The sequence below is a fragment of the Phascolarctos cinereus genome, unplaced genomic scaffold (genome assembly GCF_003287225.1).
Source record: "Phascolarctos cinereus isolate Bilbo 61053 unplaced genomic scaffold, phaCin_HiC Scaffold_4;HRSCAF=312, whole genome shotgun sequence".
NCBI lineage: Eukaryota > Metazoa > Chordata > Mammalia > Diprotodontia > Phascolarctidae > Phascolarctos > Phascolarctos cinereus.
Window position 1 is genome coordinate 55452026 of NW_027555847.1, and position 19700 is coordinate 55471725.

The 19700-nt window shown below is 40.0% G+C and overlaps 1 protein-coding gene across 6 annotated transcripts in view; it reads left to right on the top strand.

The window, feature by feature from the left end:
* PPARG (peroxisome proliferator activated receptor gamma) overlaps positions 1 to 19700 on the top strand; it is a 177428-nt gene that overhangs the window by 99092 nt on the left and 58636 nt on the right. For all 6 annotated transcript variants that reach the window (XM_078152210.1, XM_020981077.2, XM_020981074.2 and 3 more), the window contains 3 exons: positions 3158 to 3385; positions 5298 to 5467; positions 12298 to 12436. In XM_078152210.1, the coding sequence (XP_078008336.1) occupies positions 3166 to 3385; positions 5298 to 5467; positions 12298 to 12436 (529 nt within the window). In that variant the 5' untranslated portion in view covers positions 3158 to 3165. The remainder of the gene's footprint in view (positions 1 to 3157; positions 3386 to 5297; positions 5468 to 12297; positions 12437 to 19700) is intronic.

Below are 19700 nucleotides of genomic sequence, written 5' to 3' on the forward strand. Positions count from 1 at the left end.
TGAGTTCCCATCACTTGGAGGACTGACTTTTCTCTGCATGTCATTGAGAAAGAGAGATGACCTTTAAGCCATCACCAACACACATTCCCCCTTTCCTGTACTGTTTACACTGTAATCCAGATAACTTGGGGTTGTTTGGGTTTTTGTTTGTGTAGACATTCAGACATGTGAACAGTGTGAGTGCCCAATATCTCCTCCTGGGACCACTGTAGCATGTTCAAAGTTCCTTTCTCTCTCTCTTTTTTTAAATAAATGCTCTCTGGGCACTTTGTTTATTTCATAAAGACTCCCAATTCGACCTTATTTTAGCATGACTGTTCCCTAACCTTTCAGAACAAGTCCTCTGCTCATGAGATTGAAATAAATCAGAATAAGGATGGAACCAAAGAATCCTGGCATGTTAACAGCAAGTAGAGATACCAGCAAATCCCACCACCTCAGGTTTCAGATGAGAGAAACCAAGTCTCAGAGAGATGAAGGGATGTAGTGAAGGTCATGGAGCTACTTAGTGAAAGAACATGATCTAGAACACAGTGGGATCTAGACCTGGCTCTGTCACCACCTCATTGTCTTTCCCACTAGACCATAGTGCTATGTCCTCTCTATAACTACATGGAAGAAGGGTCTCTTGAATATTGCTGATTTCCCATCTATTCAGATGCTACCAGGCACAGATCATTCCAGATATGGAATATTTTACTCCACCAAGGTCAGGGAGTGCATGGGGGATATGTTTGTTGCCACTTAAAGCAAGGCAGGGATTCTTCACCTGGGGTCCACACACTTGGTGTTGTTCATTTAATTCCTTTGTAACCTTAGCCTTTTAGTTTGTGCGTTTAAAAAGCATTATTCTGTGGAAAGGTCCATGGGCTTCACCACATTTCCAAAGGGGGCTATGAAAGACCCTTTTAGGTAGAGCCATCCCACTCCTGTCCCTCTGATTGTGCACCGCTAGTCCCCTGCCTTAGCCCCCCTCAGCTCCCATGCCCTCTTTGCCTCCTCTCTCAGTCCTCCCTCAATTTCAGTGAACCAAGGCTCCCCCCCCTTTCCCTTCCCCAAATCCTTGACAAAAGAGTTAAAATTTAAAATTTGTAGTGACTGACATTTTTGGCTACACTTCTAAATAGTATGAGCTGGTTCCAAGTAAACCAAGTCAGACAGATTCCTCTTATATAAAAGTTTAAAGTCTAACAGACTGCAGTGAGTGGGTCATAAGTCCATGCTAAATGCTCAGAATCAAGCCTGTGTCTATGTTTTATTTCACCGGCATGATTACTCAGCAGAGATTTAGAAGGCTATCTAGCATCCCAAGCAGAAACCCTGGGAAGGCAGCTCGGTTCTGCCTTATTTAAATAGCATTGCTTCCCAGGGCTTTTGGAGAATCAATAATTTCTTCCCTGAGAAGTTTCTTCTAAAAATGCAAAGTTAGATTTTTATTCCCCATAACTCTCAGTTCTTATGATGTCTGTCTCCAACACATCCTCACTGTCCCCTACGTTTGGTCAGTTGTTAAAGGAAATACTTCAAAAGGCAGGTGTTAGCAAACAGCCAGGTGGCAGAATGCAAAGAATACTGAATTTGGATACGGGAAGACCTAAGTTCAAATCTCACCTCAGACACTTAATAGCTGTGTGACCCTGGGCAAACCATTTGGCTTCTCTAACCCTGTTTCCTCATCTGTAAAATAGGGATGATAACAGCACCTACTTCACAGCATTGTTGTGAGAATCAAATGAGATAACATGTAAAGTGTTTTGCAAACCTTAGAGTTCTATACAAATGCCAACTCTCATTAGCTATTAAAAGGAAACCCTGACCTTAATAATAATGTACGATTCCTCTTTAAGAAAACTAGACTCCACGTTGCAGAAATATTAGGGGAAATAATAGTTCACATTTACAGAATGCTTTCAGATTTCCAAAGTGCTTTCTTCACAGCTAGTCACAGCTGATATGGGTAGTGTACATATTATTATCCCCATATCACAGATGAGGAAACTAAAAACAATTTGCTCAAATAAGTTTTGTAGCCAGGATTACGTTCTGGGTCTCTCTTCCAACCTTCGCTAATACTGTCAAGGGCATCACCACCCTCCTGGTCACCCAGGCTCAATACCACTCTCAACTCCCCCTTTTCACCCAGCCTCTATAGCCAATCTCTTGTCATTCCTCTCTTCTCAGTATTTTGCATATGTCTCCTTTCCACTCCACTGACTACCACCCTAGTAAGGGCCTTATCACCTCTCACCTGGACTGTTGCAATAGCCTTCTAACTGGTATCCCTGCCTCAGATCTCTTCCCACTCCAATCTATCCTCCACTCATCTACCTAAATGACTTTTATAAAGCATTTAGAGCTTTCTCTGTCTCTGTTTCTCTGTTTCTCTCTCTCTCTCTCTCTGTCACACACACACACACACACACACACACACACACACACACACATCCCTCCAGGATCAAATGCAAACTCATCTATTTAGCTTTGAAAGCTAATCTGGCCCCTTCCTACATTTCTAGTCCGGTATATTGCAAAGCATTCCATAAATGTTTGTTGACTGACTAGGTCAAATCTAGCTCTCTTAGGAAGAGATTTCCTGAAATGTGCCTCTAAATAGTATTCTTTCTCCTTGACACAGTTAAAATATGAACCAAATTACTAAAATGCAAATAATACTCGCATTTAAAGAATGTTGCAGGACACTAATCAACATTTTGCATGCAAAGGGATATATTTAGGGCCTTCAATTTTGAGAAATCAAAGGAGTTTCTGGATATGAGGTTATTGTTGTTTTCATTATTAATGATCTGTATTGGTGGAGTGGTAGAAGTTGCAATCACTAAAATTAAATGACAGCAGGGCTGTTTGTAAAATACCGTACACAGCACTGTTGTCCTAAGATTGTCTTATGACAACAAGGTAAATGTGTTGAACACCCCTTCCCTCGAATGTAGAAAATGGTGTTGAGAAAGTGCTCCTGAAGATAAGGTTTCCATTATTGTCTTTGCCTAGAAAAGGTTAATCACTATCAAAGCTTCTTCCCTTCCCCTTCACCCTCCCTTCCCTTTCCGTAGAGCCATTTCATTGGTAGATTGCTTTACTCTAGGTCTCAGCTCTAAACTTCATACCTATTATCATCTGTTTTCACTTTTTGTTACAGACATTGCCATGGTTGACACAGAGATGCCATTTTGGCCCACCAACTTTGGGATCAGCTCCGTGGATCTGTCTGTCATGGATGACCACTCCCACTCCTTTGACATCAAGCCTTTCAGCACTGTTGACTTCTCCAGCATTTCTACCCCACATTATGAAGACATTCCATTCACAAGGGCTGACTCAATGGTTCCTGATTACAAGTATGACCTGAAACTCCAAGAGTGCCCAAGTATGAACTTTATTTTCATATTCCACATTGCTCAGATAGTAATTATGCTAGACTCTATCTAGAACTTTATATTCCAGACATAGACACAATAGAACAGGCATCAGAATTCCAGGTGTCCCAGTAGGTCAGCTCAGCTCAGGATGAGGAATGGAAAGAATTTTGAATAAGATAATTCTGGAAGGCATGAATTACTTACCTTTCCCACATAAGTGTTACAATTAGACGTTTAAATAGGATTAGCATTTTTAAAAAGGAATTTGTTAACCCAAGTCAATCTCTAAATTAGATGTATTTTTACCTCCTCTTTATAGCTCCTCCTTCCATAACAGACAGAAGATAAAAGTGTCAGAACTTCATGTTTCACTTTTGAAATCATTTATCTTACTAGAAGGCCATGCTTTCTTAGGTTATCTTATGATCAGTCAATTAGCATTTATTAAGCACCTCCTACGTGTCAGGCACTGTGCTATGCACTAAGATCTATCTTAATTTTTCAGATTCCTTTCATGCATCTTTTTAATTCTGGCCAGTAGCAGACTTGGCCTACAATACCGGTTGTCTTCCAGTCTAAAGAAATCTAGCCTCTTGAGTTTCTTTGACCAGTTACAATTCTAGATTCCAGTATTTACTAAATATCTCTTACTTACTATTATTTATTCATCCTGAAAATACTAAGGTCTCACTGAAACCTTATTTTCCAGAACAAATATAAATGTAGAAGATTTCAAGGTGTTGCTAGGTCTTGTGTTTTTTCCAAATTGACTCTGGAATATTATTAGAATAGCTTTGTCAAAATGAATTACATTTTCTTGACTTTTCTTTTTTGCAGACGTATATGCTTATAAGTCAGATTTACAAAGCCATGAATGCAGCCAGCAATGCTCTCATTTTGGTTGAATTTAACAAGCATCTTTTGGGGATTAGTGAGAATTCATGAGCTTCCTGTATTTCTAGCTTAAACTTGGATGGATTTATCTGTGTGGCTTCTAGTTAGATGTTGAGGCTACCATTAAATGGGCCTGGTTCTATTGGTAAAAAGGCAATAAATTGCTTACTCTCTAGAGATACTCTGACTCAGGAGAATCATTTTAAAACTATTTCTCCTAGTGCAATAATGGGGAGCTAATCGGTCTCATGTCCCTCTAAGTCAAGCACACCTGCTCCATTCTCACTGGGAAGCCCCTGTGATGGGTTTATCTTGTAAACAGGATTTCAAGCTACATCTAAAGAGCAAAATTTTATCAAGATACATCTTAGGATCTTGGAACTCTGAGGAACCTCAGGGGCCATGTAATCCAGTTCTTGACTCAACAGGAATTCCCAACAAGTAGTCATCCCAGCTTCTGATTGAATACCTTCAATGATGTAAAAGTTACTGGTTGAAACTACTATTCTACTTTTGGGCAGATCTAATTGTTCGGAGCGTTTTCCTTATACTTGGCCCAAACTAGTTCTGCCCTCTGAGGCTGAGCAGAATGAGTACAATCCCCAAGTCTATGACTGCCTTTCATTTATTTGCAGGTACTAGTCAATCTTCCAACCCATCCCCAACTCCAACAAGTCCCTAATGTTTTCCTAGCACTATAGTTCCCTGATCGTGTGCTTGCCTTCCTCTCCCTAGCAGTGTCTACTCTCATACTTCTATCCGAAGCTCAAAGACCAGATCCCCGGAGTTCCGACTCCTCAAAACCTATATAAAGGCTAGCTTCCCTGCCTCCAGACTTACTGAACTTGGAGACCGTACTAATGCTGTAACAAAAGACTAGTACTATCCGCGTGCAGCAAGATCACCTCCACTACTCCTGGCGTCCTAACATTAGCATTAGGCTATGTGATGCCCCAGTGCCTGTGTCACCTCTAGCGTTTGCTTCCAACTAAAATCCTGGTCTTGTCGATGCTCTTCCATATGCAGGCGCTATCAAAGTGGAACCTCCATCCCCTCCTTACTATTCAGAAAAAAGTCAGCTCTACAATAAGCCTCATGAAGAATCCTCTAACTCCCTGATGGCCATTGAATGCCGAGTCTGTGGGGATAAAGCTTCTGGGTTCCACTATGGAGTACATGCTTGTGAAGGCTGCAAGGTAAAAATGGTGACCTCTTTTGTCTTTGTCTTCAAAGAACTTGCTGATCATTTCTCTGCTCTACTCACATTAAGGGGGATGGCTCGGGGGATGCATTGACGTGACCACCTATGGCCTTTGTCCTGGTTCCATCGGTAAATCTTTAAGCAGACCCACAGTAATGACCACAAAGCACAGTGAAAAGTATTTTTTTAAAGTAAAGTGAAAATAATACAGCTATGAGAAAAGGAGAAGAAATTTTCTCAATGGATGAGACAAAGGAAAAGAAATTTGTTTGGTAAAATTTTGGAAGTTTCTTAATGTCTAAAATGCAGAATAAGCAAATTGGTCTCAGTTTTGCATTGAGATTTGAATTGTTGTCGTATTCCTGGCACCAAAATGGGATGCTTCTCCAGCTCAGTTTACAGGTGAGAAAACTGAGGCAAACATGGTTAAGTGATTTGCCCAGTATCATACAAGCTAGTAAGTGTCTGAGGCTGGATTTGAACTCAGGTCTCCTGACTCCAGTAGGCATAGTAAGGACTGTGCAGGGGAAGGAATCACAGTATCATAGATTTTGAGATGAAACATACCCCAGAGGTCATCTAGTCCATCTAATCTTCAGATGAAGAAACTGAGCCCCCCCAAGTGGTTATATAATTTGACCCAAGTCACGCAAGGTGAAGACTGACAGAATTTGAACCCAAATCCATTCTTTCCCCACCACTGGCTGAGGACTTGGGCTTTACCATTTGTCTTCCCAATTGCAAATGTTTTTCACAAAGAGCTTATTCTTTAAGTCTTGAGCACTTTACAAAGAATAAAAACATTGAATCTCATCCATTGGGGAAAAATACACAGAAGAGAAACTTGATTTTTTTTTCCTTCCAAGTCTAATAATATTCAATCTAACCATCTCACTTGCATTTTATAAACTTCTATCTAGCTGTCTAAAGCAAGTAATATTCTGTCTCCTTATTGACAAGCGTATCAATCCAACTACATTTCACCATGTGCATTCTTTTGCAATAATCACTCGCGGAAATATTCTTGGAATAGAATAATTCAGAGAAATACAATGACTTGCACATATGCCCCCTGTCAGTGCTTGGAGCAAATGGAATATGAATAAGCCCCTTGTGGAATAAGTGCTGTTTCTCTTGCCCCCTAAAAATTTAATTAAAAGATCAAAGTATATCCTGTGAAAGAAAAGACAAAGAAATTGAAAACTGTAGGCATTTATACAATCAGGCTGCCATTGCTGGGCATAAGTAGACCTGGGTTCTGGGTGCAATGCAACTGCTAAGTAGTTTCATGACCTCAAGCAAGCCTCATTTTTTTTTTTGTGAAGCCTCACTTGCTTCATCTGTAAAACGAGAGAACTGGACTATGTAGTTTCTAAAGGTCCTTCCAGCTGTTCCCTCCTGCAGTATAGAATGACTCCTTGAAATAAACTTTGTAGAGGAATATAAATCGCTATTTAAACCAGTACTTGGATTTTCAATACATTTAGCCACACTATGGAATGAAGAAGAATGGTGATAATGACCGTGACTCACATTGATCTGGGTCTGCTCTTTAACCCTCACAACCCTGGAAGACGTCTCCCTTTACTATGACCATTTGGACCTTTTTACTCATCCCCATCTAGATGAGAAAACAAACTCAGAGTGGCAAAGTAGATTTGCCCACAATAATACAGCTAATTACTGGAGTTGGATTCGAACCCACTTCTTCCTCATTCAATCCACTATGCTTTTCTGTGATCCTGCTTGAAGTCATATAGAATTTGAGTTGCTGTTGGGTCGCTTCACTTGTATCCAACTCTCCATGACCCCATTTTGGGGTTTTCTTGGCAAAGATACTGGAGTAGTTTGCCATTTCTTTCTCCAGCTCAGTTTACAGTTGAGGAAACTGACGCAAACAGAGTTAAGCGACTTGCCCAGGGTCATACGAGCTAGTGAATGTCCGAGGTCAGATTTGAACTTGGGTCTTCCTGACCGGCGCTGTATCCACTGTGCCACCTAGCTGCCCTACCATAACTAAGATTATTAAGATTTTCTTCCAATTTTCTCAAACCCAAATCTGCCTATCAGCAGCTTTCATCTATTACTAGTTCCACTCTTTGGGGCCAAGCAGAAAAAAACAAACTAATCTGTCTTCTGTTTGATAGTAATCTTAGAGTGATTCTTTTTGGAAGATTAATCATGATCATAATAACATTTATATAGCATTTACTTTGTGCCAGGCACTGTGCTAAACATTTTATAATTATGATCTCGTTTGATCCTCACAACAATCCTGGGAGGTAGGTGCTATTATGATCCCATGTTACAGATAAGGAAACCGAGGCAAACAGAGGTTATGCCCAGGGTTACAGAGGCCAGATTTGAACTCAGGTCTTCCTGAGTCTATTGCGCCATTTACCATCAGTAGAGTTAACAGATGTCAACAGCACTCAGCACTTCTATCCCATCCAGGGCTTAAGTTTTATCCCCTTCTTGTCACCATTGAAAAGGATACTCATTCTGTTACTTGTCCAAGTTTATAGAGTAGAAAGTGCGGCAGGACTCTTCCCAATTCACAATCCAGGGCTTGTCACAAGAGCAGATGATTCCAAGGAAATGAGGTGCTGAATTCCAGTGAGCTACACCCCATAAAAAGGAGCAGAGATCTCTTCCCTGATAAGTCCTTCCCCTTCTAATGGTCTTTTTGTTGTTGATGGAACCACCATTCTCCCAGTCCCGCAGGCTCATTATTAGCTCAGTTATCTTTGACTTCTCCTTCTCCCTCACCCCTTCCCCAAATCCTGCTGATTCCTCCCTATGTGATAGCCATCACCAGTCTCCTCCCTTCCACTCCTACTACAACCACCTCAGGGTAGGCTCTCATTTAATACCTTTTACCTCCACCATCTTGATAGCCTTCTCACCAGTGTCCCACCTCCACGCTTTCCTGTACACAATTCACTCATGACTCCACTTTCTGAATAATCTTCCCTATACACCTAGTGCTTATACGCTCAAAAACCTTGGATGACTCCCCGTTACTAACCAAATTAAATATGCATTCTTTAGCCTGGCATTCAAGGCCCTCCACAATCTGGTGACGACCTTTCCTTTCAGACTCATCTCACACTTCTCCCCTGTGTACACTGTGTGTGACCCAGTTAAACTAAATTAATTACTTTTCCAGGTCTTAGTCTGGACTCTCCCACCTGCCTCCTCACCTTTAAATATATACTCTGCCGTGCCAACAATGGATTCCCCCATGCACACTGCTATTAACTATCAAAATACTTCCCTTCCTCTAAGTCCCCCTTCATGGAGGCTTTCTGTGATTCTTCTCCAAAGCTCAGGACACTTGCAGCTAACATACCATGAAGAAGGCCCTAAGTCAAGAAGACGTGAGTTCAGATCCTATCCACTTCAAACACTTAATAGCTGTATGATCCTGAGCAAGTCATTGAATGTTTTCGTTCCTCAGTCTCCTTATCTCTAAGCCTCAGTGTAAACCTTCAATTTCCTTAACTCTAAGATGAGAAGGTTGGACTAGGTAAGCCCTAATTTTCCTTCTAGTTATAAATCTAAGGTCCTCTGATCTTTCCTCTGGATCTATCATATTCTAATTTATTTTGTCTGTTCTATTCTGCCCTTTCACCCTCTCCCACTAAATTATAAGCTTCCTAAGGACAAGGATTATGTTCTGTTTCATTTTTCTTTCCTTGACAAATGGTAGGCATTGAATAGATGTTTGTCGAATTGAACTGAGACCACATTCTTTTAGTCCATACGATCAAAATATGACATGGAGGAAGGAAGGAAATGTGCATTTATTAAGTGCCTACTATATGCCAGGCACTATGCTAAGTGCTTTATTATCTCATTTGATCCTGACAACAACCCCGTGAGATAAGTGCTATTATTACCCCTATTTTAAAGATGAGGAAACTGAGGCAAGCAGAGTGACTTGCCCAGGTTCACAAAGCTAATAAGCGTCCTAGGTCAGGTTTGAACTCAGGTCTTCTTGACCCCAGGCCCAATGCTCTGTCCACTTCACTACCTCACCATCTCCGAGAAGCAGAAAAAGTTCTTAAGGAGAATGTTCTTCAAACAATATTGCTGTAATTGCAACAAAAAATACTGCTGAAAACAACATTGCTGTTACTGTGTATGACGTTCCCTTGGCTCTGCTTGTATTAGACTATGTTATGGAAACGCTTGTTTTAGTCCATAAATTAGAAAAAAAAAACTTAAGAGAATGTTCTTTAAATCTTTCCACAAGGCGCAAAGTCCTTCCCAGCTGAAGGAGTGTTCAGGGTGTTAGACCTTTCATTCTGAAGGGCTTTCTGTCCAGAATCAGTATTGGATTAGGAGTTCATGAAGGGGGCAGCTAGGTGGCGCAGTGGATAGAGCACTGGCCCTAAAGTCAGGAGGATCTGAGTTCAAATCTGACCTCAGACCAAACACTTGACACTTGCTAGCTGTGTGACCCTGGCAAGTCACTTAACCCCAATTGCCTTAAAAAAAAGGGGAAAAAAAGTTCATGAAGGAAGAGTTCTTACAGGACACAGAGAGAGAGGGGGAGAGAGAGAGATTGATTTTCAGCCTTTACTGTCTCAATACTTTGGAAACAACCAACTTCATCTGTCAACCACTTCACCCCAATGTGGAAAAATAGTGCTTATAAATAATCTTGGCCAGTTAAAAGCTGCCAGATCACTCTTTTTTATTTTTTTTTCTTCAGGATCATTCACATATTCCCAGTATCATGTGAAATTTCTGGCTTCTTCCCAATTATGCTTTTTCTGAGCCAAACCCCCCCACCCAAGTTGCTACCACTGCCTCCTCAAAATCACCTTTGATTTTAATGTGTGTGTATGTATATACATATAGTGTATACGTAAGTATAAATTATATATATGTATATACACACACATACTATATATACATACGTATATATGCACACACACACACACAATTTATACTTATATGTACATGATGTCTCCCCAAGATACATAAGGTCCTCAAGGGTAGACATTATTTCATGTGTCTTTGCATCCCCAGAAACAAGCATAGTGCCTAGCACACAGTAGATGCTTACCAAATACTTATTGATTGATTGCCTGGACGATTGTAGTTCAAAGGCCATGCACTATTTGTCTGGCTCTGGGCAAGGCATTTTACCTCTCAGTACCCCCAAAAAATTTTTATGACTATATATTTCAGGAGGAACATACGTATTTCTGCATATTGCCATTCCATTCTGCATCAGCAGACATGGTTTCTACGCCAGCTCTTCTATAAATTGATGAAATCCCAGGCCTAGACCAAACACAAGGAGAATTGGAGTAATAGAATTTTAGAACAGGAAGGGACTTTAGAGCTCACTTAGTCCAGCTTTACCTGCCCCTGAACTGCTGAAAGTGTCCAAGAGTTTTACTCTGAATCTTGGCTTTTTATTTTGCCTCCACGACAGAGCTAGGTTTCCTAGGGAATTCTGTCATGGTGTTACCTATTATGCTCTTATGCCTGTGGGCTACAGTAATGCAGGGCCCTCCTGCATAAATAAATGAAATGAATTTCTGCAGGAAATTATGCAATGTGGAGAATTCCTCAAAATTATCCACATGTGGATTTTTATTGGCCCCAATCACGGCCTCGGATGGAACCACTCTAACTTTGCCAAACCGCTTAGTGCAGTTGGGAAGGATGGGGCCTGTGGCTGAAATGATTTGCAGGGAGGTTAAACTGATTACATGGTGGTTTATTCTCATTACACTGAATCCAGAACCCTTCTTGATCAGACTGAAAACCAAATGGAGGCCCATGATGGAGCTAGGCCTGTGTGACCGGATGAATATGGTTATACGCACAGAATTGGAAAGCTCTTAGAGATCACTGAATCCAACCCACCATTTTACAATCTTTTAAAAAAGCAAATAAACAACTAAGGCCAAGACTGTGAAGCGAGTAGTAACTGGTCACATTCATTTAATGCATTAAGGTTTACAAAAGCTCTGTGAAGTACGTTTCAGTGTGTTCACTCACGTCCAGCTTTTTGTGACCCCATTTAAGGTTTTCTTGGCTGGAGTGGTTTGCCATAAACTTCTCCAGCTTATTTTACAGATGAGGAAACTGAGGCAAAGAGGGTAAAGTGACTTGCCCAAGGTCACACAGCTAGTAAATATCTGAGGCCAGTTTTGAACTCGGGTCTTCCTGACTCCAGGACTGGCACTCTGTTCACTGGGCCACCTCGCTACCCCTGTGAAATAGGTAGCATATGTATTATTATCCCAATTTTATAGGGAGAAGGAAAGGAACAAATATTTATTAAGCATCCTACTATATGACAGGCATTATGCTATGTGTTTTATAAACATTATCTCTTTTGGTCTTCCCACCGACCCTGGGGGGCAGGGGCTATCATGATCCTTGTTTAACAATTGAGGTGTTAAATGCCTGGCCCACAATCACACACTCAATAAATGTCTGAGGCCAGACTTGAACTCAGGTCTTCGTGATTGTAGACCCAGTGCTCTATCCAATGTGACACCTAGCGGCCCATTTGAAGGCTTGGGAAGCTGAAGCTGAACTCTATTTAGTGACTTGTTCCTGTTCACTTAACCAGCATCCCAACCTGGTGCTTCCTGACTTCCTGGTCTGCTGCGTGTTTGTTTTCCTTTGCACTCTTTAACCTAAATGGACCCTTGCAAGTTCACATAGCAAGTTAGTGGTAGGGCTGGAACGAGGAACTAACCCAGTGTGTGTCCCCCCAGACCATGTACCATGCATCCCTTCAGGGGCCTTGACACCTTGTAAGATGAGCTTCTTCTCTCTGTCCCTTTGCAGGGTTTCTTCCGGAGGACGATCCGTTTGAAACTCATCTATGATCGGTGTGACCTGAACTGTCGGATTCACAAGAAGAGTAGAAATAAATGTCAGTACTGCAGGTTTCAGAAGTGCCTTGCTGTGGGGATGTCCCATAATGGTGAGTGTGTGTTTTTTTTTAATAACATAAGACAGTTACTACACAGGAACTGTTATATGAAAATAGGATCACGTAGGTCAGTCAGTATTTATGAAGTTTTTGCTATCTTCCAGGCACTGTGCTAAGCCCTGGGAATACAAAGAAAGACAAAAACATAGTGCCTGCCTGCATGGAGCTCACATTTTAAGGGGGCAGGCTAACTGCAAGTAACTGTGTACATATACTGTATATACAGAGTAGATGAAAGGTCACCTCAGAGGACTAGTGGTAGTTGTTGGGGAGGTTGGGGGTTGAGAGTTGAGCCTGAGAAAGTCCTGCTACAATTGGTGGGATTTGAACTGAGTCTTCAAAAAAGCCAACCAAAGTGAGTAAGCAGAGGTGAAGGAAGGTAGCATTTCAGGCATGGAAGATGACCAATGAAATGGCAAGGTCATTGGAGATGGAATGGTGTGTATAAGGAACAGCCTCTGCTGCTGGTTCACAGAGCACATATCAGGCAGTAAGACTGGAAAAGTAGGAAGGGATCAGGTTTGGAAGAGCTTCAAATGCCAAATAGAAGGTTTTTGTATTCGATCCTAGAGCCAATTAAATTTATCAAATAGGGGCTTTGGGTACAGGAGGAGTTTATCTCTGAAGGGGGGTAGCCCTTCATTTTAGGGAAATCCCTTCGGTAGCTAAGTAGAGGCACGAGCAAGGGAGGCTAATCAGGAAGCATTTATAAATATACAGACATGGCGCGATGAGAACCTGCATCAGGGAAAGGGTATCTGATTCAGAGAAAGGGTTATACGGCTATTTTAGCTGTGAAAGCTTAAAACTGCCATAAGCCTTTTGGGATTTCCTGTACGTGAGAGGTTAATTGTGAAGACAATAAGATTTGACAACAGGTTGGATAAGTGGATGTCCATAGTTAGTGAACATGACCTGGATCAAAATTCAACAAGAGAGAATGAGAAGGAGCAATCAGACAGGTAGGAGAAGAACCCAGATGGGAGACAATATGCAAAAAGAGAAGAGGTCAACCATGTCAAAGACTGCAGAGAGATCGAGAAGGAGGAGGACTGAGTAAAGGCCACTAGAGTTGGCAGTTAAGAGATCACTGATGATGACTTTGGAGAGAACAATTTCTGTTCAATGATGAGGTTTGAAACCAGACTGCAGAGGGTTTAGAGTCAACTGAGAGGAAGTGGAGGAAGCAAACATATTTTGCTTTCTCAAGGAGTTTAGCTAAGAAGGGGGAAGGGAAATGTAGTATGATAGCTCCAGGGATGGTAGGAGCAAGTGAGGGTTTTTTTAAGAATGGGAAGAGACTTGGACATATTTGTAGGCAACAGAGGAGCCTGTAGATAGGGAAAGATTGGGGATAAGAATGGAGATAAGAAAAAGCAATCAATCTACTGGAAAAGATTAGATGAGATGGGATCCAGAATGCTTGTAAGGGATTTGCCTTGACAAGAAGAACCACCTCTTCCTGCAAGACAAAAGAGAAGATAATGACAGAAGGTGGCTGAGGGCTCCGAGTTTAAGGAGGAGGGAAGAAGAGAGAGATCTTACTAAATAACCTTAATTTTTCAGTGAAGTATGAAGAGAGATACCAACCTAAAAATGGAAGGGGGAAGGATGCTGTGGAAGACTTGAGGAGGGATGAAGAGGTTTGGAATAGCCACGGTGGTGAATGGTAGAGCAGACTCATCAGGAAGGTGTACAAGGATTGCCTTGCTGCAGTGAGAGCCCAGTTGAGATTATGTAACATAAATTTGCATTCATAGATGTAGAGCTGGAAGAGACCTTGGAGGTCATCTCTTCCAACCTCCTCATTTCACAGATGAGGAAACTGAGGCTTAGAGAGGCATTTTTCCAAGGTCACACAGATAATCAATAGTGGAAGTGGAATTTAAAGCAAGGTCCTCCAACTCCAACTTGCTGCTCTTTCCATTGTATCATGAAGGGGCTTGGGACCATTGTTTAGCATACAGAGCAATGCAATCCATGGTGGGCCAAATTTAATACATACATTCATGCGTGCATACATGCATACATACATGCACATGTATGGGTATGTCAATGTACATGCAATCAATGTGACACTTTCATTTGGGCAGTGAGAGTCAAACTTTTGTATGTTGTAGACTCTTCTTTCATGGGATTGAATATGTGTCTACCATCTTTGGAAATTTAGGGGTTTTATATTGTCACAGCATAAGTCCATTGGGGTAGAGGATTTAATCATGTGTTGCAACTGTCCTTGAGAGAGGTTCACAGCAGTATCTCTGCAGGTAACAAGATGTGTTCTTTGCCTCCTCAATATGGTGAAAAGATAGGTCTACATTGGAACTATAAGCTTTGATCTAAATCAGAATTTAGACTGATTGCACATTTTCCTCTCTACCTATTAGGAAAGCTTAGGCAGCTCTTTCTTCCTAAACCTTTATTTTTTTTTATAACATGCCTAAATTTCAAATAATAAGTTGGAATTTACATAATCCTTTGAGGCTTTTAAGTACTTTTTTTATACATCAGTATTGATAATACATCTCTCTAAACTACTTTTCTGTTCACATGGATGTTTATAATAATGCCAAAATACATATCATTAATACATTTCTTTTCAAAATGCTTTCATATTTATTTTTCTATTTTATCTTCAGGGCAACCCTAAAAGAAGGTAGGGTATGTGTTAGTATGCTTGTCTGATCATGTGTTTTCTGTCTCCAGCACCTAGCATGACTGTTAGTTGAAGAGTTGAACATAGTTCAATTCAGTAAGCGTTATTAAGTACCTACTATGTGTAAGGGACTGTGCAGGCACCGGAGATATCCAGGCAAAACCAAAAAATAAAAATGTCCACTGTTCTCAGGGAGCTCACATTCTACTGGGGAATGAAAATTAAGGCACTAAATAATGCTTATTGAATTGGGTTAGATTAGAGTAAGTGCCTCAGATCCCTATCAATATTCTATTCATAGAAAGAGATTTAAGAATCAACTATAAAAAGGTGATAGTACATATTGAGATTTTCTTTTTGGGCATAACTAATTCAGCAGTTTGTTTTGCATGACTGTACATGTTTGTAATAGAAATTTTGTTTTCCTTTCTTTCTTGATTGAGGGGAGAGGGAAAAGGAAGGGAGAAAAAGCAGATTTTTGTTGATTAACAAAAGTAAAAATTTAATTTAAAAAAGGATCAACTGTAATATTCTTATCAATAGGAATGGCCTGGATTCAAAAGGCACAGAAACACAAGAAATTGCAATTGTTTCTAAGTATTTCAGCCTTTTATATCATTTCATAATCATTATGGGTTCAGATTTGACAAGACATAACAAAGAGTAGCTTTAAAAGATGCCTAATGCCAGATGGGCCTCATGATTCTATGAACTGTAGGCCTCATTCAGTCCAGGCATGGAAGATATGCCTATTTGAAACATTCATTTCCAAGTGTGCCAACTGACCCCCAATCAAACTTAATATATCTTTTGCCTTGTATTAAATGTAGTCAAAATGAGTCCATTTCTTCCAAAACTGTTTTGGAAAAAATTATAATAATAGCCAGCATTTATGCCACACTTTAAGATTTGCAAAGCACTTTACATAATGTCATCTCACAACACTGTAGGGTAGCTTCTATCATGATTTCCATTTTTGGGAAACAGACCAAAAAACTTGCCTAAGGTCATACAACTAGAAAGGTCTAAAGCAAGGCTCAGGTCTTCCTGACTCCTAGTCAAGCACTCTATCTTTACTATTGAATGTTAAATGCCAAGGTGGCATTTAGGTGGAGACAAAGCAGAGACCTTAGTCCATAATTATGCCCATTTGCAAAGAAAGACTCTTTCCCCCCATCCTTTACCTGTTGGCAAATTTAATCTGATGAGAAGGTGACATTTCCAGTCACTAACCTGAACTTCATCTCCCTCAGATTAAAACATCTTCTGAAGGGGGTAGGGGAGGGAGAGAGGGGGAAATCACTCATTTATACAGATTTTTTAAATAAGATTCTGGACTTTCAAATATATGGGTGATACTCTTTCTCCCCCCCCTTTTCATCTAGATAGCCAGCACAGTCAAATCAGCACAGGCTTTCAGTAACCACTGACCCTATGGGCAGGCCCAAACTCAGGTCAGGCCACCAGGGATGCAGGGACAGGAGAAAAGGTTAGCCCAACTTGTTTTTACAATGGACTGCAGCTGCTGTGCAGGGGTATACAACTGTTGGCTCTGATTGCAAAATAATTTGCTGATTTAATTCCATCAATTTCCTTTTCACTTGTAGACCTCATAAAGCTGAAGGCCCTGGTTTCCAAGTCAGGGGTTATATTTCAGGTGATGCAACCAAGTTGTAATAAACTTATATCATCTTTGTGAGGAAATCATTGACTTCAAGGTCATTATCACTGAGACAACTAAGGAAAGCTGGCCAAATCCCCTTTCAACATTGTTTGGTTTTAGGTTTGTTGTTGTTGGGTTTTTTTTTAAAAGGCATGTCATCTACATATTCATGGGAAATCTGTCTCCTATTGCTTGGAGGCAAACAGTACCTAAAACCCAACCTTTGTAGAACTTGTGCTATAATTTTCTTTTGCCCAGAAATGTCAAAGAAAATTATTATGAATTTGAAAGTCCAGTCATTTTATGACTTCATGTGAAAATACTCACTTCAGAATCTCTGAAGAAAGAGACAGAGTCATAATGAAGAGTCTCCCTTCATTCTTTTTGGCAGAGTCTAGAGAAAAACAGGAATTAAATGTCATAACATAAAAGACTTATGCAATTCGGCACTTAAAAGATTGCAAACATATCTGAGAAAATGAATTCTCGGAGGTTCTTATAGGAATGTATCTGTTGCACAGAAAAAGAAACAACTGAATTGAGTCGTGCACAAGAAAGTACCTCCAGTCCTTAGGTCTTGGTGACATTTTCCATATCATCCTGAGAGTGGAATAATCCCCCTACAGAAAGATTTCTAGAATATTAGAGGCTCCTTTAAAATACATTGTGATGGCAAATTTGACTGCAGTCCCAGGTAGACAGTGGTGAGGATTCCCATTCACCTTGACTGTCATCTTATTATGAAAGCATTTAGATATTATTCCACTGATCAAAAAACCTTTTGTGTCTTCAAGTTTCCTACAATTGAAGGTGTAAATTCCCCCTCCTACTTACTATTCAAGATCTTCCACCATCTGACACCATCTTTATCTCTCACTTCTCCCCTACATGTATTCCACATCCACAAATAAAACTGTTTAGCCTTCCCTTTTTATACCATGTATTCTTTCTTGTATGTTTTCACTTATATGGTTCCTCTTGATTGGAATTCCTTGCTTGCACATGGATATTTGCATGTTGTCTCCTTCATTAGACTATAAGGTCCTCAAGGGCAGGGCCTGTTTTTTGTTTAATATTTTGTTGGTTTTTTTTTTTGTATCCCCAGTGCTTAGCACACAGTAAAGGTTCGGATAAGGCAAAGTGTTGAGTATATATGGGGAATGTGCATAATAGTATGTGTTTAATAAATATTTATAATAAATAAATAAATATTTGTTTATTTAATAAATGGCTGACACAATGCATGCTTTGGCATTTTCAATGTTGGGCACTATTTAAATTATGACTCATGTAGTTCCAGAGACCAAAGAACTATACCATTGGAGAACCTTTGGAACAGGAGTCCTTGACCTTTTTATGTTATGGACCCCACTGACAATCTGAATGATCCTTTTCAGAATATTATTTTTATTATTTTATTCATATTTCAGAATATTCAGAATAATTTAAAATTATTTTCAGAATATTATTTTAGGCATAAAATGGAACACAGACGGTTGCAAAGGAAACCAGTTATATAACACATGCAAAAAAATACAGTTATCAAAGTACTTAAAAAATGAGTTTATGAATCCCAACTTAAGAAGTGTGAGGATTCATCTCCCTTCTTCATGGAGGAAGTAGCAGTAACAACTCTGTGTCCAGGACTCCTGAAGAAAAAATAATCAGTCTCAGCATACTTCTAGAAAGAGCTCATGGTGAAGGTAGCAGTCTTTGCGGGTCAGAAACCATATGGAATAGAATGGAAAAAACATTTATAAAGCACCTACTATATGCCAAGAACTGTGCTAAGCACTTTACAATTATCTCTATTTGATCTTCACAAGCAAGGTAGGTACTATTATTACCTCCATTTTATAAATGAGGAAACTAAGGCAAATTGAGGTTAAATAACTTGCCCAAGGTCACTAGAAAGAATCTCAGGCTGGATTTGAACTCAGGTCTTCCTCACTCCAAGACTAGTGCTCTATCCACTATGTCACCTAACTGCCAAGCTACCTTTACATGTTGCCTCCTATTTGTTAGAGTTTGTTCTTTACTAGATGGAAACTTTGACTTTTGGGTGACTTTAGTTCTATGTCTTTGAGATATGTAAGACTCCCCATACTGCTGAGTTACATGATTAAGTCACTGGCTTTGTTTGTCAGTTACAAAGTATTAAACATTCTCATTGTGCCTCTATGAGGCTAGATTCACAAAGCAAATGACTGCAAGTCACAGGGTAGTTCAGTTGTCTAGACTTGTTCAGATTGGTTCCCAGTAGCTTAAACTTGTGCTCACCGCTTTGGTGTCTCTTCTATGAACTTGACTTTCTAAACACAACAAACATTCCACCTCCCCAGAAAGATCTGGTGAACTCTGAGTGCAGATTGAGGCATACTTTTTTCACTTTCTTTATGTTTCTTGCTTTTGTTTTTGTTTTTTTTGCAACGCTATTGGAGACTAATTGGAAACTAATATGGAGACATATTTTGCATGACTTCACATGTATAATTGATATCATATTGCCTTCTTAATGAGTGAGGGAGGAGTGAAAGGGAGGGTGAGAATTAAGAACTCAAAAAAAATTTTTTAAATGAAGATTATAAAGTGGTTAAAAAAAAGGATCAAAACAAACACAAGAAGCAGGACCTCTTTGTCTGAGGCCACTCAGCTTTTGTATGCTGAATTAGTAATTTACCAAAGAGCCTCCTTCCAAGGTGACTGACTTCAAAGGTGTGGCCACAAAGTAATGAGATTAGTTTGAGTATTTGGTTTAATAGGGAAGGTAAGCAATGCCTAGTGAGTTATACCCTTGAAAGCCTATGCATTTAACCCCCAGTAAGGCTGCCATTACTCAGGACACAACTTGAGCATCTCATGAAGAACTGCTTTCAGTTTCTTTCTTTCTGACCCATGCAAAAAAAAAAAATCAAGTCATGTTATTTTATATTTAC